Raw genomic sequence first — 23,351 nt, forward strand, 5'->3', positions numbered from 1 at the left:
ATGACTCTGATGTTCTCTCTCTCTCTCTCTCTCTGGCAGTTAAGACTGGATGACCCTTCAGGTCTCTCCCAACTCTAGGACTCTATGACAATCAATGAGCCCTTTGTTGAAAATAACGATCAAGTCAGAGAGCAAAGACTCAATGAGGAAAAAGTAATTATATTCAGAAGCATAACTTTGGGGCACCTGCAGCTTCCTTTTTCCTTCCTCTGCTTGGTTAACCAGATGAATTCTGCAAAATAACAGATGCACACATACTTTGCAGGCCTCTTTCTCCCTGGGGAACAGAAAGGTCCTGACCATCACACCGTGAAACAAAAGAGCAATTTCTCAATTTGTTTCACTTTTGATAGCTCTGTCCCATCATCATTCAATTAGTGTGTGACCTGGTTGACTTTCTTGAGCGGACTGAAGTTACACCGCAGCCTTTTTAACCAAATCAGGATGAGCATTAGCCACCAAAAAAGAAAACGGCAAAAGAGCACAAAACAGCTCACAAAAGGATTCACTTTTAAATACCTGTAGCAGGTCATCACTGAGGACTTCGGTCTTCTCCGCTCTGTTGAAAGACAGAAACAAAGGAGCATGAGAATCATGTTGTGCACAGAGTAAAGCCACAGTGCAAATAGACCTTTGTATGCAGAAATAAGCCTAGTTTATCCAAATCAAATAGCAAGATTGAAGAGTGGCTCTTCACCGAGTTCAAGCACCAACCCTCACCAGGAAACTGGAATTGCAATAGGAAAAGCATGCACCAATGACAGCTTTGGGAAGAGGCCTGTTTTCTAACATTTTGGTTCCCAGAAATGGCTAGGGAGCTAAGGATATGTCAAAACTGTGACCCTGAGACATTTGGGGATGCACATTTTCTATTTCTTGAGCACATTTGTTGAACATATCCATGGCGTTCCAGACAGGATGCCCTGAAGCGCCCCTTTGAGGCTCCCAGATGTTGGACAGAGGACACACAAGAAACGTCCTTCCTGGTTACAAAAAAAGGGACAAGTTTGTACTGCAATTTCCAGTGGATGATAAGGGAAGGTGAGGCTCAGGAATGCTGGTCTCCATCAGCAAACGTAATGGCCAAGATTAGAGTTAGGACAGCAAAAATGCAAGTTGGAGTCCTGACAGAGCCAGGAAGCCAATCCTAGAACTGAAAGGAAGGCATTTCCTCTCATCTTAAGCAGAATATATGCTTCTTAAGGGAAGGACAGGGAGAAATGTCATAAATAAAACCAGATATAAGAGATGCAATGCAGAGCTTTAGAAAAGTTAGATGCTGAACCAAGGGGACCAGGTCTGATCTGCAGCATCCCAGAGAGCTGTTGGATATGTGTATATGTGTGCAACACAAAAGCACTTTTCTATTATTATTATTGACTTTATTTATATCCCACCATTCCCCCTATGGAAACTCAAGGCATTATGCTGCTGGGAAACTATGAATTAAAGGAGTAGCTGCATAACCACAATTCACATAAGGACTAAAGCAGAAAATGGGTCCTAGTCTGTACCCTCATAGAACCTTCCTTAAATAGTGGGTTTTGAAAAGGCCCAGCAGTTGAAATAACCATCCAGTCCCCATCTAAGTAGCAGGTATGACAAAAGCCATTGGAGAAAAGATAAATCTGCCTTGGAAATTTATCATTGGAGACAAAAAAAATCCCTAAAATTCGGGGGATGACCCAAAAGTGGTAGATATGCCCTCCATGTGTGGTGATTTTCACTCCCTCTAGCCCTAAAACTGAGCGGAAGGGGAGCCTGGGTAGCCCGCCCATTGCCGCCAATGGGATGAATGAATCTGTATATTAGGATGGTGAAATGGAAGAGCTCATTTGGATAGGGAAGGTTTCGGAAGCGGCAGACGGACACGGAAACGGGACCATATGAATGGAACAAACAGAAACAGGTGGTGATTCTATACAAATGCACAAGACTATTACATAATAATTCAGAAAAGATTACTGAATGGTTTCACTTTCAATTAGAAAAACTTTGCAAGTTCCTGCTATCAAATACTTGAGATTTTCTCAGCTCTGCTTCAACTCCAAACAACTGCACTTAGAATGAAGGGTTGCTAGGGAGAGGAGGGTCTGATATCCACTTTGCAAGGAAAGACAATTTCCCAGCTGGAAGGAACGCCAAGGCCTTCTCGCCTGCATCCTCCCTTTGCGATTGCAGATAAACCTGAAAAGTAGGCTGAGAAGTTGGAAACAAATAGGTCGTTCATGGTCAACAATAGAGGAGAAAGATAAGCTAAAGCTGGTACATGTTAGGAATGGCTGCGGACTGGGTTAGGGCTCCTATGAGAGCACATTTCCTTTCCCAAACATTGACTCAGAGCTTAAACACAGAAAAAACTGGGGCGAAGATCTAAAGGTGATAAAAGGAAGGGAAACCTGAGTCCTGAAATGTGCAAATGTTCATTCCAAAGCACTGCTTGCTTTGGGGCTTCTTCAGTGGACAAAGCATGACACTTTCTGCCTTGGTTGAGAAGGGCTTTCCAAACCTTGGGAAAGTGAATTTTCCAGGGCACGGAGAGGCTGCGTCATTAATAAATACATCCTGCTCTCTTCTAAGAGTACAATGGCTGGACTGGCTGCCAGGCCCCACGGAAAACATCTGCAGCTCTGCCAAGACAGAAAGGCTCCACGATCCGTGAAGTCAAGGGGCCGGCTTACCCTCGAGCAAATGTAACCAATCTCCAACAAAAAAAGCCCTGCTCTGAAAAACAGAAGGGCTGGCTCTTAATGGGCTGAAATGGCATCACCGTTAAATGCTAGTTAAACCTGAACTCAACATTAGGAAGCAGCAGGAATTCTGGCATGTGGATTCTGCCTCTATTAATGACAGGTCTCACAGCTCTCTGCATCTCTCTGAATCACCAAAACCAGAAGATCAGGGCTTTAAACCCTTTCAGAGTTGGCGCAGATAGTCAACAGCACCACAGGCATCCAATACAACCTCTCTGTTCATTTTACTTCAAAGCACTGCCATATGAAGTAGCTAATTGGCACTTTATACTTGTATAATCCCCGCACAGGACCAACATCTCAATCACTGTTTCTACCGCTATTGATCTTTTTATCATGTTACATGACTTTGACCTTTATGGCTATGCAATCTAAAGAATAAATATTCTGAATTGCCTGCCAGAAACTAACTGGGGACCAAAGGAACTTTTTCAGGACTGGAAAGCCCAGTTTAACTCTGGCAAACCCTGGCCAAGCAGCTCTGGCAGCTCAGAAGGCAAACTGGGTGAGATTTCCCAACATATTTCAAAGGCATCGCTGGGCAGGATGCACTGCCTAGTTAACCTGGAAGGTTAGCAAAATAGTATGATAAATCCCTTTCTAGGAGGGAAAGCTTTGGGCACAGCAAGTGGGAGGAGGATACCCGGCTGTACAATGTCCCTCAAAGGGTGAGAGGCTTCTTTGTGGCTTTTTGCACTTTGGCAGTGAGATTTCCTCCCCTACTCATATACCATAGCTCTCTATTGCATTCATTCAGGTACACACTGTTGCCTTCCAGATCTTACTGAAATGCAATTCATCTTCTCTCAGCATCACAGCATCCCAGGTCATGCTGCATAAGGATGATGGGAACTGCAGAATTTCTCAAGCCACTTGAATCCAAATACTTTATTGCTACATAGTTGGGGCAATTGCAGAGGCCTATCTGCCTTGTCTTCAGTCACTGCCCCTGAAGAGACAAGCCTTCCTTTCTAATCAGTGCGACACTGCACACATTTTGAAAAAAGTGAACACACTTTTTTAAGGATGGAAGAGTCCAAATGGCATAATTCCAGGGATCCCTGCCTTTGCGAGTGATGTGTCTTTTTTCCACATTTGCAATGTCTTTTTCATCTATTGTCTCCATTCTTATCTGGATGTCTTCCCAGCCTGCCAGATGTTGGTCTTTACCAGCCTTTGAGAAGTTATCCTTGGAAGAGCCCCAATGAGCCTGACACTCTCTGCAGGCGATGAAACAGAAGAGATAAGGAGAGCAAACGTCCAGGTGCCTGGAACACAGGGCAGGACTCAATGCCTTGTGTACAACGCGTTTCCACGTCATCCATCAAGACACACTGCAGGAAGGGAGACTTCCTCCTTCTGCCTTGGTCTCTTCTGCATGCAACGGGGCCCCACCAAAGGCCTGAGGATCTCGGCCAAAGAATTCCACTCCACTTCAGCCGCTGGCTCATCTGGGCCCTGCGTCACTGGAAGCTCCTCTCTGTTTTAAGGCTGCATAGCAACAAGAGAGACACACATACAAGAGCTCTGCGAAAGCGGCAGCAACGTCTGTCTGCCCCAAAGAACTACGGCAGGAAAGGAGCCCATGCCAGGAACCAGGCCCCAAACAGCAAGAGGTTAAGCTCTGAGAAATAATCCTTTTAAAGCCACCCAGGCACCTAATGAGGCTATCCGTTATAATTCCAGCAGCAGCTGTAACACACACTTGGATGCTTTTGGATCATTAACACATTTTCTGCATGGGAATTTGGTACCAAGAAAACAAGGTTGCTTTAATCCCTACAACGACGTTGTTCAATCCTTTAATGATATATCATTTAGTACTTTGCAAACTGTGTCCCTCATCTGACGGAAAAGGGGCTTGTTTACTGAAAACCTATAATGATGCCTTCCTCCATGGCTGTTGAAAGTGCTACACTTGATGTATGTTATCGTTTAAACAACAATTTTTCTCTCTCCCCCAATATTTTAAATAAAATATCACAAATAATAAATCAACAACCACACTTATACATAAACACAGACATGCCTAACAATTATATATCCAACTACAAAGCATACATCTCTAATGACATCTAAGTCTAAACAATCTATATATATAAAAGAGTGATGGCATCAGGGCAGCGGACAAAACAACAAAACTACAGGCCCCCCAACCTCGAAATTTGACAACACAATCCATCATCCACGGCTCTAGGTTGATACAACAAAAAGAAAAGAAAAATAAACTCCTAATTAGAGGGAGAGGAATAATTGTTTTTATCTTATTGCTGCCAGTTAGAAGGCTAAGCTCCGCCCACTTGGTCTCCTAGCAACCGACTCAGCCCAGGGGACAGGCAGAGTTAGGCGTCACTTAGGCCTCTTCCACAGATTATCTAATTTGCACTGGATTATATGGAAGTGTAGACTCAAGGCCCTTCCACACAGCTATATAACCCATTTATAATCTTATATTATCTGCTTTGAACTGGATTATCTTGACTCCACACTGCCATATAATCCACTTCAGTGTGCATTTTATCCAGCTGTGTAGAAGGGGCCTCATATAATCCAGTTCTAAGCAGATAATATAAGATTATAAATATACAGTAGAGTCTCACTTATCCAACATAAACAGGCTGGCACCTTTAGCCTTGACCTTAACTACCACCAATTCCTCAATACTTTATTTCCCATAACACCATACTTCGCCACAGCAAAGCGTGCTGCCTTTTTTTCAATTCTCTATATTTTTTTTTATGTCCAAACTTGTACACAAAGTCTTTCCCCATATATTGTTTAAAAAATAATTCTAAGAATGTATCTAATGACTTATCTCTTGACAGCTTGTTAACTTGACCATTTCTAAAAAAATTTCCACCAGTCAGGTTATAATATAAAGCCTGTGATAAGAGTATGTTTGCCCATCATCCTTCAGCAAAGCAAGTCATGGAATGACATCAAAGTGTGACGCTCAGACCTCACATTGTGCTGCATTGGAGTGACCTCCCATTCCTTCCTCGCATCTAGTTCTCATCTTCCTGGTAAGCATTAAACAGGATCATGTCCTGTAATTGGCTAAGAGTCAGCATTCCTAATGATAAGGATCTGCATTACTCTGCCGCCTTCAGCAGTTTCATGTAGGAACAAGGGGTGGGACCATAAACAAGGCGCAAGTATTTATATACCATTAGAAATGACTACAAGAGACTTGTGTCGTGTCACTTCCTTCTGCAACAGGAAGAAGCAGTTACCTCCAATGTTTATTTCATGGAGCAAAGTCAGGGATTGGAACACGGGTTCTGTCACTAATTGCTTTCATAATGTTACACTAACACTACCATACATTACTCAGTTACTCTTCCTGGCCATTAGGTAGAAGACTGCTGGGACTTGTAATCCCAACAACATCTGCAGCTACAAGTAGATGACACTTCTATGGCTCTAATCATGCATTTGAGCTCAACCATGACATCAAGCAGAAATTGATGTCATGGTAGAGCTGAATGGCGCTGTCCTTTGGGGCATCTACACATGTATTGAGGCTCACGTACAGAAGTTTTCCCTATGCCACCCTTCCCTGAGCAGGAATGTGCCCATTGAAAGCCTGGGCCTCAATGTTTCACCGACTTCCTCCACGCATTTCATTTTTTGGGGCTTTTCCTGGCCCTTAGCTTTGATTTCGATGCCAGAGCACTATTTTGCAAAAGCGCAAACTGAACTGACTCGGTTAGTCTGCTTCTGCAAGTGAAAGGGGAGTTCCCAGCAGGCAACGCTCATTACGCAGACTAAACAACTCTGTTTGCTGGAAATTTACCGACTGACAGAGGTACTAACACACCCAGCCTTTGAACTCTTTCACCTCAGGGTATACTCTTCCCCAAGGAACCTAAACATCCAAGGTGAGAGGCAGTTCCCAGAATCCAAAACCCTCAGCTCTATATGCAAGATGGGAAGCCACACACAGAGAGAGAACAAGGTCAAGTCACTGGCCATCAAACCTTTTTGCAAGGGAGGCTAATATAGGGTTGTTGTATGTCTTTTGGGAAGCAACACTCTGAGGGCAGAGGAGCCCCAAGGACGGCTAATGGATGCCCCCAGGCAAGAGACAAAACCTTTCCAATGCTAATTAGGGTGATTAACTGAAACATTAATGCTGGCTTCCCAGTGACAAAGGACTCTTGCCACACCCTGGACTCTCCACAGATATATTTTTTTCCTTTCCTTGCCTAGTTTATCCATACCTCACAACCTCTGAGGATGCCTGCCATAGATGTGGGAGAAACATCAGGAGAGAATACTTCTGGAACATGGCCACACAGCCCGAAAGACATACAACAACCCTGTGATCCCGGCCATGAAAGCCCTCGACAATACAGAGGCTAATATAGCTTCAGGAAGTATGAAAGGTCACCTGTACAATTTTATTGGGACTGGAAGAGACAGACTTTTTGATTCATGCAGCACTTCGTCAAAGAAGGACTTGCCTTTCACCTGCAGAGGTGTGTGTTTTTTTTTAACCAAAAAAGTTTACAAACACTTTTCTGTACCAAAGGCCTAAGGAAGCTTTTAGGGACCAGCGTTCAAGAAAAAAAAAAAAAGACTGCACTTTGCTGACTCTCCGTTATATACAAACCAAATCAGAGAAAGAGGAATGTTAAATATGAAAAAGGTGGCTAAAAGGAGTGTCCTTCTTTGCTGCAGAGACAGGCATAAATGGCCTTATCTACCCAATCAAAGCCAGGTCAAATATGCAGGGCAGAAGAAGTTTCGCTCTTGGTACAGCTGAAGGAGAAGTACAACAGCTCAGGAATTTTGCTCCTGCTATGCAATGGTCAAACCCTCAGGCATTTATTTCCATGACAGAACTGCCAAGGCTTTTTTTTACTGAAATTGTTCTGTATTCTCACATCCCGAATTGTCTTGTTTGGGGGACGGACAGAGGGAGGAACAAGATCCAGTCCCAGGCTGCATGAAAACCCAGCTCAGCAGTTTCTGCTGGAAGCAGATCCAAAACATTCCTGAGCCCATGGAAGATTAATGCACACATTAACTTCAATTTCCTCCTGCTTTACAGCGGACTTTAACAAGACACATTCGGTAATTTAGAGCCCGGACAACGGCAGCTCATGTTGGAAGGTGGAAAGTATAACAAAATGAGCTGCAAAGACCTAAAGCAATGTGTTCAGAAAAGAAAGTGATGCCCTGAATTAAATCTAGCCAACTACAAGGGAAAAATCATAGGCAAAAAGAACAATGAGAACAAAAAGAACAAGGCTGGTCTATCTGGCAGAGCTGTTTCGTTTGGGAGAAGAAACAGGTTAAGAGCCTAAATTATCCAAGACTTCCACACTTGAGTCTGCTTTAGAAGATCCTCTTAAAACATCTGTAAGAGATTTTTTTGCAGCCTCAAAAATCTCACAATCTTATAGAAAGGCAAGACCAAGTTTAAAAACCCCACAAAAACAGACACATAAAGGCTTTCTTAAACTGGAGAAGGAATGCAAAGCTTCAGACCCTGCTTTCAGAACTCAAACCCAGGCACTGTTCAAGCCTGGAAAAACCATAACAGCTTCCAATTATTATTATGATGACATGCTGTCAGCTTCAAAGCATGCCAGGGAACACCCTTCTACCTCATCTTCAATCACCCGAGGAGCAGCGGTGCCACCAGAAACTGCCATTCTAAAAACTGTTTCTATCATCTGGAGAATGCGTTACAAGGGCAAATGGCTGGCCAAATGCCTGAGCTCCCTCCACCTTTCCACAGCCCTGCAAGAGCCTCTCCTGACCAACACACTTCATTGAGAGATGATATATATTACATGTATTAAGGTATTTCCCCCCTGGAATACTGCCTGCATCCTACACAGTTTCCTAGCATCTCCCAAGGACACTCCCTTCGCAAAACCTGGCTCAGCTTTCAGAAATGCCAAGAGACCAGAATGTCATTGCAATTCCTGTCCTACATCTGTAGAAACCCTTCTCACATAAAGCAATGCCAGGATATATTTCAGAAGCTCTAGGTTTTTATTTATCTTTTAAAGTCTACATTATGTTTAAATGCATTGCTTTTTGAATAGACTGTTGCTCATTCTGAGCCTCTAGAATGCTGCTATTTACACAATTAAATATTTCTAAACTTCAAAATAAATGGAGTTAGGAATTTTCAAGTTTATTTCACGCATCTTCTTTCCAATCCTGTTTTGTTTATTCATATTTTGAGCAAAAGTGAAGTTTGTCTGAAAGTTCCTGTAAGTCAAGTGAAAAGAAGCAACATTTCCCCAAATGTTCGCACATGAGACTCAAAGAGAGAAGCACCAAGAACTGTCCCAAGAATGCAACTATAAGCATTGCTTGCTTGCAAATCCGCAGAAGCCATTTTAAGGGAACACCAGGCCCATCAACGGGGCTATTTAGCAAAAGGAATGCAATGCGATAGCTCTAAGTACATGCTCTGAGGGCCTGCCATAAATTAGAGCAATAGCTGGAGATCCTCCCATGGGACCGAAGCAAAGGTCCCAACCCCACCCAGGCACAGACGATGGCAGCCAAAGGTCACCTTCCCTCTCAGGCTCCTTCCTCCATCCGCTAGCTTCTCAAGCTTTTGAAGAGGCCCTTTGAAAAGAAAGAGAACACTGATGTCTGCCCTTTCCTAAAGCTGAATGGTATGAAGGTTATCTGAAATGCATAATACAGCAATTGGCAGGAGGCCCATCTTATCTTAAGAGGTAGTATTGCTATAGAAATACAATAAGCAGACTAGTAAAGGAAGAGAGATAGTTAACAGAATAAACTATGAGCCAGGGAGATGTTGGGTAAAATCCAAGAATTCAGCAGAGCTTCAAGGAAGAAACATTCACATGTTCATCCCCTTTATCTGTATTGTTATATGCCATCATGTTGATGCCAGACTGTAGTGGGAGCCGGAGAAAATGCCTCATTTTCTTGGAAAGATCTGTCCAGAGAGCATTCTTTTCAATGCCTTCCTGAGGTCAAGACAGTGTGACTTGTCCAAAATCACCCAGTGGGTTTCCACTGCTAAGCAAGGATTCTGGCTTCCAGGAGTCCCAGTCCAACTTTAAAATCATTACATCAGGCCTGCTCTCAGTGAGCATCAACCACAGTATCAACCACAGCAATGTTGGAGAACCACTAGAACTATGCACGAAGCTACAGAATACTGTAAACTGACTTATGTTTGCAGATCAAGCCTCTGACTGACACTGTTGATGACTCAATACTAACAAAGCGAAATGCCACCGGTAAATCAACAGTAAATAATAACCCTGCATTTATTATTCTGAAGCATTCAGGCTGCTTTATTTGAATTATCATACAAGAGGCCTATAAGGCACAAGAGAGAGAATTATTTTAGAAGAAGGTCGCCTTATTCATGGTAGAAGCAAAATCTGAACAGACAACTTCCTGATTTTGTGGTTTGCTGTGCTTGCTATGCTATTTCCAGGGCAGGAATAAATCAAAGTATCCTGAGCCAAGACATTTCTTCCTTCCCCAAAGTTTAGGTTTCTGTTACTTAATTGTTTATCAGCCCTCTGATCTGTGATGTCTGAAGGAAGGCAAACACAACATGCTGTCCACAATACTGTAGGAAGCAAGAAAAAGGAGAAAATAAAAAAGTCCCACACCACACAAAATCAGTTTTTCAGACACTATGTTAATTCACTTTATCTATGCACTGCTGCAATGGTTTCTACACGGCGATGCCTTTAAATGACATTAGCGCCTTACTGCAACTGTAACTTGGAGAGATGTTATCTTCAAAAGACAGAATGCAAACAAAATGGGTGCACAAAAATACTGTCACTTGTTACGTTTTTATCACAACTTTCCATCTTGCAGACCAGAGACAAGCTGCACTATCAGTTTTACTAAGAACACATTGGGCAGTTCAACAACACATGCACTGGTCTTTTCAGAAGACATTCTTTTTATCGACTTGGAATGCTGTGCACAGAGATCAAGTCGTCTCCAAACCACTTTGCGAGGGGAACATTTGTTGATAAGAGAAACAAGTCGTATTGCGAACACTTTCAGAATCGTTTATTGAAGTAGTGAGTATCGGATTGCTTTTCAAACTGCAAGCTTCATAAAATTGGGGAGGCCTTGGGAGCATCCATACTACTGACTTAATGCAGTTTAATATCACGTTAATCACTATGACTCAATGCTATAGAACTTCCTCTCTCAAATGAGACTCTAAGCAATTAGTTGGTGTGTAAATAGGGCTAGAATGGGACAAACGTCTTTGTGACCAGTGTCTCTGATCCCACAAAGAGGCCAAGCCTTTGACAACCTTTTCATTCTTTTCTGTAAGACAACCTAAATATGCATTGAGGTGTAATGTTGCTGCAAAACGAAGAGGTGCCTCATTGAAAAGCTAAAATGTTCCTGGTTTTATTGTGACCTCTGTCCTTATTCATGTTAGTTTTTAAAACGTCATGAAAGAATTACTAATACTATTAACATGTACCACAAGCCTGTTGCTAGCAGCAACAACAACAATAGTTGTCATCCTTTTACGTGTTGCAAGACCTTTGCTAATGATGACATGCGTAGCAAAAGCAATAATAACAACAGCAAACATAAGAAGAAACAAGAGAGAGGACATGCAAAGTGCTTCAATTTTGCTACTGTTTTGGCTGAGGATCTTCACCAGAAAAAAAAATTGATTCAGGTACCTCAGTTCCCCAAATCCAGTGTCTCACAGAGTTGAAAAGGACTACAAAGCCATTTAATCCAACCCCATTCTGCCGCTTGGTCCATGTTCTCCTATTGAACAGCACCTGTAGCCAAGATGTTTGGGTAGGATCACTTTCCTTTCAAACTAAATATATTTTTTGTGTTCTTGTCTCTTTATTAAAGATCAAAAGCCAATCTAGTCCATCCTGCTTCTGCCAGGCAGGAAGACACATTTAACTCCCCATATTCTCTTGTCCAATAGCTCTGACCACCAAGATGTTCCTCTGAATGTTAAGCCAGAATCACAAAGCTGGAAGGGATCCCAAAAGGCCAACCAAGTCCATTCTTTCAGGCAGGAAGTCACCACTGGATCCATATTCTCCTATCCAATAGCACTTCTAGCCAATATGTTTAGGTAGGATCATACCAACCTGAGAGCCAATAAGATAGTTCCATCTTGTCTCCTGTGCCATAGCAACATGCTATGCTAATTTTATATATATAAATAAATATATAATTTATAACAATTGATAAATATATAATATATTGTATATACATATAATATTGATAATAATATTATAATGGAATACAATATACTACTAATAATACACTATAATATTAGTTATATATTATATATTAAATGTAGTATTACTAATAATATTACTATATAATAATATACAGTAGAGTCTCACTTATCCAAGCTAAACGGGCCGGCAAAAGCTTGGATAAGCGAATATCTTGGATAAAAAGGAGGGATTAAGGAAAAGCCTATTAAACATCAAATTAGGTTATGATTTTACAAATTAAGCACCAAAACGTCATGTTATTCAACAAATTTGACAGAAAAGGTACGCAGTAATGTTATGTTGTAATTACGGTATTTACAAATTTAGCACCAAAATATCACGATGTATTGAAAACATTGACTAGAAAAATGGCTTGGATTATCCAGAGGCTTGGATTAGTGGGACTCTACTGTAGTACAATATAGTAATGTAATGTTTATATTGTGCTATGCTAATAATATATTGTATGTTCACTTGATCTATAAGCCGCTCTGAGTCCCCTTCAGGGTGAGAAGAGTGGCATATAAATGTAGTAAATAAATAATAAATAAATAAATAAATAATGTTTAGGGCTAGAATGGAACAAACGTCTTTGTGACCAGTGTCTCTGATCCCACAAAGAGGCCAAGCCAAGCCTCTTTCCTTTCAATTTGAACCAATTTCTTTTGTCTTGATCTCTGGAAAGGATCACAAAGTTGGAAGAGATTGCAAAAGGCCATCTAGTCCATCCCTTCAGGCAGAAATTCGCTACCCCGGTCATATTCTCCTATCCAATCACATTTCTAGCCAATATGAGAACATAGGGTTGCTTTGCTTTGAACTTGAGAAGATTTCTTTGTGTCTGTATCTCTGGATAAAATCACAAAGTTGGAAGGGACACCCAAGGGCCATATAGTCCATCCTTTTCAGGCAGGAATTCACCACTCAGCCCATATTCTCTTCTCCCACAGCTTTTCTACCCATCCTCATGTTTAGGCAGGCCCACCAGACCCGAGAAGACGAAATACACAGGTTGAGGCCTTCAGACGGTGTGCCCCCCTCAAAAAAACCCTGGTTTCCATAGCAACCAAGGCCTGGCTTACCTTCCGACCGTCTGGTTGGCCAGCTGCTTCATGCGGTTGAACTGCTTCTTCATGGTGGCGGCGAAGGGGCGGCTTCCTTCCTCCTTCCCTTCCTCCCGCAGCCCTCGGCCTCCGCCGCGGCTCTGCCTCCCTCTCGCTCCGCTCCCGCCCGGCTTCCCACCTCACTCTCCTCCGTCGGAAGCAGCAGCCGCCGACGTCACTTCCGGCTCCAGCTCCCCCTCCCTGCCGTCAGAAAGCCACGTGACCAAAAGGGGCGTGGCCAGAGATTCTTGAGAGAGATTCTCTCATCCTTAACCATACACGCGGTGACTGTACTTCCCTCGCCGCCTATTGGTTGTCGTTACTTGCTTGCGCCCGCCCCCTAGATCTGTCAAAACAAGCTCCCTCCAATGCAACTCCTCTCCTCGCTGATCTTTGAGAGTGACATTGCTTTCCACCAATAGAACGGGTGATCGGGGCAGGAGGTGGTCCTCTTGATATCCAATGGAAAACCTCTGGTTTGAGAGTGACATCCCTCTCAGCCTGTAGAAAGCGCGATCGAGGCAGGCGGGATCCTGGTGACTTTCAATGGACCTGCCTTTGAAAGTGACATCCCTACCAGCCTATAGAAAGAGCGATCGGGACAGGCGGGATCCCGGTAACTTTCAATGGACCTGCCTTTGAGAGTGACATCCCTCTTAGCCTATAGAAAGAGCGATCGGGGCAGGCGGGATCCTGGTGACTTTCAATGGACCTGCCTTTGAGAAAGTGGAAGGGGCGGGAGGTGGTCTTGGTGACCTCCAATGGAAAACCCCCTCTTCTGACTGCCTTTGAGAGTGGCATCGCTCTCAACCAATATAGAGCGCGATTGGGGCGGGAACGGTCCCAGCGGCATCCAATGGGAAACCTCGCCTCTCTATTCCGTTGAGTGACATCCTTATTAGCCAATAGAATAGCGGGAGGGGCGGGAAGGGATCCCGGCGACGTCCCAAAACGAAAAACTCCTCTCTGCCTTTGAGAGTGACATTCCTCTCGGCCAATAGGGGGAGCGATCCAGGCGGGCGGGGTTTCCAGCGAGGTCCAATGAGGACGCGCTTTCGTCTGTGGCCAATGGGCGTCGCTGTTTTTGAGAGGCGGCGCCCTGAGGGAGGAAGGCAGGCAGGTCGGAAGGAGGGCTGAGGGGAAGGCCTTCCTTCGGAGATGGGCGTCCCGAGGCGCAGGACGGCCTCCCCGCGCTGAACGGACCGCGAGGGGCCATGGCTGTGTCCAGCACCTCCAGGGACCCGCTGGGCCCCGAGGTCAGCGACGAGGCCGTCCGGAGCACCTGCGACGACGCCTCCCAGTGCAAGCGGTAAGCCCTTGCGGCAGGTAGGGGCACACTTGGGCCCTCCCTCCAGGGTTTTTGGACTCCAACTCCCAGAATTCCTCACAGCCTCAGCCCCTTTCCTTTTCCCCCTCAGCCGCTTCCAAGGAAAGCCAGAATAATAATAATAATAATTATTATTATTATTATTATTATTATTTTATTATGACACAGCAAACAAGATAGACATGCTGGATTTCATATCACAAAATCACAAGTCGAACACTTCCCAAGTGTCTAGGACTGTGTGATGTATTTTCGGATGATGCGCGCAGATCCCAGCAGGGTGGCCTTTTGCAGTTGGCAGATCGTAATTTTGTCAATGTCTATTGTTTCCAAATGCCGGCTGAGATCTTTTGGCACGGCACCCAGTGTGCCCATCACCACCGGGACCACCTGCACTGGTTTCTGCCAGTCTTTGAAGTTCAATCTTGAGGTCCTGATAGCGACTGAGTTTTTCCTGTTGTTTTTCGTCAATGCGACTGTCACCTGGGATGGCGACATCAATGATCCAAACCTTTTTCTTTTCCACAACTGTGATGTCTGGTGTGTTGTGTTCCAGAACTTTGTCAGTCTGGATTCGGAAGTCCCACAGTATCTTTGCGTGCTCATTTTCCAATACTTTTGCAGGTTTGTGATCCCACCAGTTCTTTGCTGCTGGGAGGTGGTACTTGAGGCATAAGTTCCAATGAATCATTTGGGCCACGTAGTTGTGCCTCTGTTTGTAGTCTGTGTGTGCAATTTTCTTACAGCAGCTGAGGATATGATCCATGGTTTCGTCGGTTTCCTTGCACAGTCTGCATTTTGTGTCATCAGCTGATTTTTCGTTCTTGGCCTTCATTGCCTTTGTTCTGATGTCTTGCTCCTGGGCTGCAAGAATCAGGCCTTCTGTCTCCTTCTTCAGGGTCCCATTCGTGAGCCAGAGCCAGGTCTTCTCCTTATCAGCTTTCCCTTCAATTTTGTCAAGGAACTTTCCATGCAATGTTTTGTTGTGCCAGCTGTCAGCTCTAGTTTGTAGTGCGGTTTTCTTGTACTGGTTATTATTATTATTATTCTGGCATTAAATCTTGCTGGGTGTTGTAAGCCACCTTGAGTCCCCTCGGGTGAGAAAGGCGGGCTAAAAACGTTGTAAATAAATAAATAACTCATCTTTATTTATATCTCGCTTTTCTCCCTAATGGGACCCAAAACAGCTCACAACATAATAAAATACAAATCAAAGCACATTTAACTGGTGGTGGCGCAGTGTGTTAAAGCGCTGAGCTGCTGAACTTGCAGACCAAAAGGTCCCAGGGTCAAATTCCGGAAGCAGAATAAGCTCCTGCCAACCTAGCAGTTCGAAAACATGCCAATGTGAGTAGATCAATAGGTACCATTCCGGCGGGAAGGTAACAGCGCTCCATGCAGTCATGCCGGCCACCTGACCTTGGAGGTGTCTACGGACAACGCCGGCTCTTCGGCTTAGAAATGGAGATGAGCACCAACCCCCAGAGTCAGACATAACTGGACTTAACGTCAGGGGAAAACCTTTACCTTTACCTGCAAGACAATAATCACATAAAGCGTAACAATGTCCAGAAATAAGATACAAATAAATATTAAGCATTAAAAACGTTTAAAAACCAATTGCAATTACATTGATTATCCAACTTTCTGGATTATCCAACGCTTTTTTGTAGTCAATGTTTTCAGTACATCATGATATTTTGGTGCTAAATTCGTAAATACAGTAATTACTACATAGCATTACTGCATATTGAACTACTTTTTTGTCAAATTTGTTGTATAACATGATGTTTTGGTGCTTAATTTGTAAAACCATAACCTAATTTGATGTTTAATAGGCTTTTCCTTAATCCCTCCTTATTATCCAAAATACTAGCTTATCCAAGGTTCTGCCAGCCCGTTTAGCTTGGATAAGTGAGACTCTACTGTAATAGTAATAACTCATCTTTATTTATATCTAGCTTTTCTCCCTAATGGGACCCAAAGCAGCCCACAACATAATAAAATACAAATCAAAGCACATTTAACATAAAGTACAAGACAATAATCACACAAAGCATAACATTGTCCAGAAATAAGATACAAATTAAATATTAAGCATTAAAAACGTTTAAAAACCAGTTGCAATTATTGTGAAGACTCATCAGTTACATACAGTAGAGTCTCACTTATCCAAGCTAAACGGGCTGGCAGAACCTTGGATAAGCGAATATCTTGGATAATAAGGAGAGATTAAGGTAAAGCCTATTAAACATCAAATCAGGTTATGATTTTACAAATTAAGCACCAAAACATCATGTTATACAACAAATTTGACAGAAAAAGCAGTTCAATACACAGTAATGTTATGTTGTAATTACTGTATTTATGAATTTAGCACTAAATATCACGATATATTGAAAACATTGACTATAAATATGCCTTGGATAATCCAGAACCTTGGATAAGTGAGTTTTGGATAATTGAGACTCTACTGTAGTATATTTCGCTAAGCTCAGTGCAAATCGACCTTGCTGTCAGCAGCAATTGAATTCATTTATCAAATGCTTGCTTGAACAGGTAGGTATTCTGCTGGTCTTTGAAAGATAACAGGGAAGGGGCAATTTTAATCTCAATGGGGAGGGAGTTCTAAAGGGTTGGGGCAACTACAGAGAAGGCCCTCTCTCTCATCGCCGCCAACCATATTTGTGATGGCGGCAGTTACAAGAGAAAGGTCTCTCTGAAAGATTTTAGGTTGGTAAGGGGCAATGTGGTCAGATAGGTAAATTGGGCCTGAACCATTTAGAGCTTTAAAGGTCAAAACCAACACCTTGAATTGGACTCGGAAACACATTGGCATCAAGTGCAGAGGCTGTAACCACAGTGGGGTTGTACGCTCCCTGTGTCCAGTACCTGTCAATAACCTGACTGCAGATCTGTGAACTAGTTGGAGTTTCTGGGCACTTTTCAATTGCCCCCTCCTCCCTGTCCTTCCTTCAGGCAGCAGGTTAAAACCTTTTTATTCAGGTCAGCTTTTAAAGATTGTCATGGGCTGCTGTGATTTTATATGCTTTTAATGATGTTTAATACTTTTCAAATAGTTGTATATTTGTAAATTTTAAGTTGTGTTGCAATGCTTTTAGTTGTTAGCCACTTTGGGTCTCCGTCTGGAGAGAAAATACATATAATTAAACATAATAATAACAACAACAACAACAACGAAAGTCACCTTTGTTCCCACCAATGGGAAGAAAGGAGGGGTGTAAATAAAGTCAACAGTGGTGTCAAACTACTTCTTCCCTGATGCCTGTCCTTTCGTGAGGCCGAGAATTATATATCTCTCTTCCTAGTCAATGGAAAGGGGAGGGTGGTGTCAAACTACAACTCCCACAAAACTATTACGGATGCTGGGGAGTCCATTATGCTCTTTTCCAAGTCAGTAGTTTCTGTCTACAAGTCCCATGACTGATAAGAATGCTGAAAGTTGTAGCTCTCTCTCTTTCAGGTGGAAGTCTACAAACTACACTTATTTATTTATTTACAGCATTTATATTCCGCCCTTCTCACCCTGAAGGGGACTCAGGGCGGATCACATTGCACACATAAAGGCAAACATTCAATGCCATAACATAGAACAGAGACAGAGACAAGACGCAGGCACGGGCTGGCCTCGAACTCATTACCTCTTGGTCAGAGTGATTTGTTGCAGCTGGCTTGCTATCCAGCCTGCACCACAGCCCAGCCTATGATAACTTCCCATGATAACTTTAGGGGCGCTAGGTGTTGCATCTCCCTTTCCTCCCAAGTCAGTGGGAGTCTTAGGCTGGATCTACACTGCCACATAATCCAGTTCAAAGCAGATAATCTGGATGCAGAAACTGGATTATATGGCAGTATAGATGAGGCCTCAAACTACCACTCCACATTGCCTCACTGTGGGTTTGCTGCTTCATTTAGCATTCTGTTTCTGTGGTTATAACAGGACCTTTCTTTCTTTTTTTCTATCTATCTATCCCATCAGGTACGCTGTCAACATGGGCTACTGGAAGGATCCTTACATACAACATTTTGCAAGGCACCCCAAAGAAAGAAAGGCACCGGAAATCAGTCGAGGTAAAATGCCTTGTGTAAAAGAATTCCAGGCGGATATAACTTTTCCAGGCTGTGGTCTGTATAAATGGGAGACAAGGAGGAGGGAAAGAATCTCCTCTTGTATTTTGAAAGACAAACTCAGGATGAAAGTGTAAGCCTGCTACTTGTTGTCATTATCTAAGTCTGACATTATTGTTTTTCCTCATAGGGTATTATGCCCGTGTCGAAGGAGTTACCCGCTTGGTGAAGGCTTTCTTACAGAAAACTGATCGCAACTGCCAAATCATTAACCTTGGGGCTGGCATGGACACCCTTTTTTGGAAATTAAAGGTAGGTCAGGCCGTGATGAGAAGAAGCCAAAGGTATATATATACTGTATACAAAAGTTGCAAAGCTCCTGAGTGACCTCTAGCGGCCTCTTGTGCTCCTTTTCCTATGATTGATATATTGCAAATCCTTCTCTGTTCTGGGGACTATTGTGGGTGAAAGGAAGATTTGTCTCATTTGGATGAAGAGAGAGACATGCAGTACATTTATTATTATTGTTATTAGCAATATAGCTGCTTCTGCATGCATTTCCAAAACATGCACGCAAACATACAAAGCTTTCTGTTGTCGAAAGCTTTCATGGCCAGAATCACTGGGTTGCTGTGAGTTTTCAGGGCTATATGGCCATGTTCCAGAAGCATTCTCTTCTCACGTTTCACCCACATCTATGGTAGGCATCCTCAGAGGTTGTGAGGTCTGTTGGAAAATAGGCAAGTGGGGTTTATAAATCTGTGGAATGCCCAGGGTGGGAGAAAGAACTCTTGCCTGTTTGAGGCAAGTGTGAATGTTGCAATTGGCTACCTTGATTAGCATTGAATAGCCAGGCAGCTTCAAAACCTGACTGTTTCCTGCCTGGTGAAATTCCAGACAAGAAACTATCAGGGCCAGTTAACACCTCCCATACAAAGGTTTCTCAGAATGTGCCAACCTTGGAATGATTTTTAGGGAATATAAGTCTTGCAAAGCTCTATCCGAGAGCCAAGCTTAGGGTCTGAATTATTTGTTTCCACCAGCATCATCTTAAAAGTATGGATTGTATGGATTTTTCTGTCCTTTTCAGGATGAGGATCTGCTTCCTGGGAAATACTTTGAAATTGACTTTCCAACCATAGCCACAAGGAAAATCCACACCATCAAGTAAGTTCACACATTTGTGTTGCATTTTGGTACTATTCAGAGGAACATGTTTTGATTTTTATATTGAAATAAACTACACTTAGAAGTTTAAAATGTGATGTGCTTTCCCCCTAAATTGTCATTTTTAGGTTTGTAGTGGGCCAATGTTTCCCGGATTTTGTTAAATTTATTGAGATACAAATAAAAAAGCGTTCTTTTTTGTCAGTGTTGGGCTGGGGGGAGTTACACATTGCAGACTTGCAGATCTGGATCAACTAAAATGGAAGGGCCTGGGATATTTGTCAACATTCTCTCAGGAGCCAAATGCACACTTTTTTATCATAATTTCATTGTGAGTGGGTTCAAAATCCCATGATGGAATGGTAAGTGAAGTAGGATTAAATAAAAAACAAATGCGGTGTGTTTAAGTTTGTGGTTTGAGCAAGACCCACTATGTGAGAATGGTGAAGTGACCCTGAATTGTTTTGTCTGTATCTGATGTATTTTAACTATGTTGTGCCACAAGAAGAGGTGGGTTAGAAATAAAATTAAAGCTATTATTATTTGTAACCCTCTTGATTTCTTTAAAAAGAGACTTAGAATGGTGCACAATAAAACTAATACAATAAAATTTAAAATCTAAAAATATGCAAACATTAAAATAGACTAATATTCTGGCTTGAGGGAGCGACTGTCCTGAAATAAATAGTGTTTGGGTTGCTGTTAGTTTTATGGGTTGTATGGCCATGTTCCAGAAGCATTCTCTCCTGACGTTTCGGCAACATCTATGGCAGGCATCTTCAGAGGTTGTGATGTCTGTTGGAAACTAAGGCTTTATATATCTGTGGAATGTCCAGGGTAGGAGAAAAATCTATTTTCTGAGGCAAGTGTGAATGTTGCAATTGGCCAGCTTGATTAACATTTAATGCCCTTACAGCTTCAAGGCCTGGTAGCTTCTTGCCTGGGGGAATCCTTTGTTGGGAGATGTTAGCTGGTCCTGATTGTTTCATGTCTGGAATTCCCCTGTGTTCAGAGTGTTGTTCTTTATTTACTATCCACTATGTCAGACTATGTCAGCCTCTGGTGGCTCAGTATGTTAAAGCGCTGAGCTGCTGAACTTGCAGAAAGGTCCCAGGTTCAAATCCGGGGAGCGGAGTGAGCTGTTAGCTCCAGCTTCTAGTTAGCTCCACCTGACAGTTCGAAAACATGAAAATGTGAGTAGATCGATAGGTACCACTCCGGCGGGAAGGTAACGGTGTTCCATGCAGTCATGCCAGCCACATGACCTTGGAGATATCTACAGACAACGCCGGCTGTTCGGCTTAGAAATGGAGATGAGCACCAACCCCCAGAGTTGGACACGACTGGACTTAACGTCAGGGGAATATCTTTACCTTTATGTCAGACTGCACAGAGAAGCCATTGAAATCCGCAAGCATGTGGACAACTTCAACAGAAAGGAGGAAACAATGAAAATTAACACAGTCTGGCTTCTAGTATTAAAAAAACTCTAAAATCAGGACAGTAAATAAAGAACAACACTCAGAAGACAGGGGAATTCCAGACAAACAATCAGGGACAGCTAACACCTCCCAACATAGGATTCCCCCAGGCAGGAATCAGCCAGACTTTGAAGCTGCAAGGCTTTCCAGTGCTAATCAAGATGATTACTTGCAACATTCACACTTGCCTCCAACAGACAAGAGTTCTTTTTCCCACCCTGGACATCATTCCACAGATACAGTAGAGTCTCACTTATCCAACGTTTTGGATTATCCAACGCATTTTTGTAGTCAATGTTTTCAATATATCGTGATATTTCGGTGCTAAATTCATAAATACAGTAATTACTACATAGCATTACTGCATATTGAACTACCTTTTCTGTCAAATTTGTTGTATAACATGATGTTTTGGTGCTTAATTTGTAAAATCATAACCTAATGTGTTTAATAGGCTTCTCCTTAATCTCTCCTTGTTATCCAACGTATTTGCTTATCCAACGTTCTGCCAGCCCATTTATGTTGGATAAGTGAGACTCTACTGCAGGGGTCCCCAAACTAAGGCCCGGGGGCCGGATGCGGCCCTCCAAGGTCATTTACCTGGCCCCCGCCCTCAGTTTTATAATATAATATTTTATATCAGTTTTAATAATATAATATATTGTATATACATATAATATTGATAATAATATTATGTTATACAATATAATACTAATAATAATACCATATAATAATATTAATTATATGGTATATATTACGTATTATATAATAGTATAGTGGTATAGTTCAATATAGTAATATATAATGCTAATATTGTGCTATGCTAATAATATAATATATGTATGTACATACAGCTGCTCTGAGTCCCCTTCTGGTTGAGAAAGGTGGGATATAAATATAGTAAATAAATGCAGTAAATAAATAATTAATTTTAGACTTAGGCTCGGCCAAAGTCTGAAATGACTTGAAGGCACACAACAACAACAGTCCTAATTAACTTGACTATCTCATTGGCCAGTAGCAGGCCCACACTTTCCATTGAAATCCTGATAGGTTTATGTTGGTTAAAATTGTTTTCATTTTTTAATATTGTATTGTTCTTTCGTTGTTGTTGTTGTTGCACTACAAATAAGACATGTGCAGTATGCATAGGAATTTGTTTGTATTTTTTTTTTCAAATGATAATTCGGCCCCTCAACAATCTGAAGGATAGTGGACCAGCCCTCTGCTTCAAAAGTTTGAGGACCCCTGCTCTACTGTATATATAAACCTCACTTGCCTAGTTTCCAACAGACCTCACAACCCTAAGGATGCCTGCCATAGATGTGGGCGAAACGTCAGGAGAGAATACTTCTGGAACGTGGCCAAACAGCCCGGAAAACTCATAGCAACCCCGTGATTCTGCCATGAAAGCCTTCAACAACACATTAAATAATGTTTGTTTCAAGGAAATAGCTAATTCTGTCTCTGAAGTGTGATTGTCACAAAAGTTCTTGCATTTCTCATTGCCCTTAGTTTCAGACCAACAGTCCTTTTGGAAAACGGGGTTGGAAGCATTTGTGTGCTCTTTTCTACCTCTTCTCCAGAAATGCTTTGCGTCCTTAGACCAGGGGTCCCCAAACTAAGGCCCGGGGACCATTTACCTGGCCCTCGCCCTCAGTTTCAGACATAGGCTCGCCCAAAGTCTGAAATGACTTGAAGGCACAACAACAATCCTACTTGATTATCTCATTGGCCAGAAGCAGGCCCACAATTCCCACTGTAATCCTGATAAGTTTACAGTATGTTGGTTAAAATTATTTTTATTTTTAAATATTGTATTGTTTTTTCATTTACCAATATTGTAAATGAAATATTGTAAATGAATGATATGGTAATAATATAATATATTGTGTATACATATAATATTGATAATAAATATTATAATATAATATTTATTTATTTATTACAGTATTTCTACCCCGCCCTTCTCACCCCATAGGGGACTCAGGGCAGCTAATAATAATATTAAAATATAATAATATTGTATAATATAATAATATTAATTATATATTATATATTAAATGTAATATTACTAATAATATTACGGTATAATGGTATAGTACAATATAGTAATATATAATGCTAATATTGTGCTATGCTAATAATATAATATATTGTTCTAGCTGTGCCCGGCCACGCGT

General features: G+C 42.2%; 2 protein-coding genes across 7 annotated transcripts in view; one reads left to right on the plus strand and one right to left on the minus strand.

Annotated features, from left to right (window-relative positions):
- Positions 1-13,301, minus strand: part of arhgap17 (Rho GTPase activating protein 17) — a 61,736-nt gene extending 48,435 nt beyond the window's left edge. For 2 of the 5 annotated variants that reach the window (XM_062964676.1, XM_062964675.1), the window contains exons 1-2: positions 13,084-13,297; positions 520-559 (exon numbers count right to left, since the gene is read on the minus strand). In XM_062964676.1, coding sequence (XP_062820746.1) covers positions 520-559; positions 13,084-13,136 — 93 coding nt within the window. In that variant the 5' untranslated portion in view covers positions 13,137-13,297. Of the gene's footprint in view, positions 1-519; positions 560-13,083 lie in introns of all 5 variants that reach the window. The other 3 variants (XM_062964672.1, XM_062964673.1, XM_062964674.1) reach the window with 3 other exon arrangements.
- Positions 13,302-14,184: 883 nt separating this feature from the next.
- lcmt1 (leucine carboxyl methyltransferase 1) overlaps positions 14,185-23,351 on the plus strand; it is a 32,345-nt gene continuing 23,178 nt past the window's right edge. The window contains exons 1-4 of one of the 2 annotated variants that reach the window (XM_062964693.1): positions 14,185-14,413; positions 18,432-18,523; positions 18,711-18,832; positions 19,611-19,687. In XM_062964693.1, coding sequence (XP_062820763.1) covers positions 14,319-14,413; positions 18,432-18,523; positions 18,711-18,832; positions 19,611-19,687 — 386 coding nt within the window. In that variant the 5' untranslated portion in view covers positions 14,185-14,318. The remainder of the gene's footprint in view (positions 14,414-18,431; positions 18,524-18,710; positions 18,833-19,610; positions 19,688-23,351) is intronic. The other variant, XM_062964692.1, reaches the window with a different exon arrangement.

This window comes from Anolis carolinensis, unplaced genomic scaffold (genome assembly GCF_035594765.1).
Source record: "Anolis carolinensis isolate JA03-04 unplaced genomic scaffold, rAnoCar3.1.pri scaffold_13, whole genome shotgun sequence".
NCBI classification, from domain to species: Eukaryota; Metazoa; Chordata; class Lepidosauria; order Squamata; family Dactyloidae; genus Anolis; species Anolis carolinensis.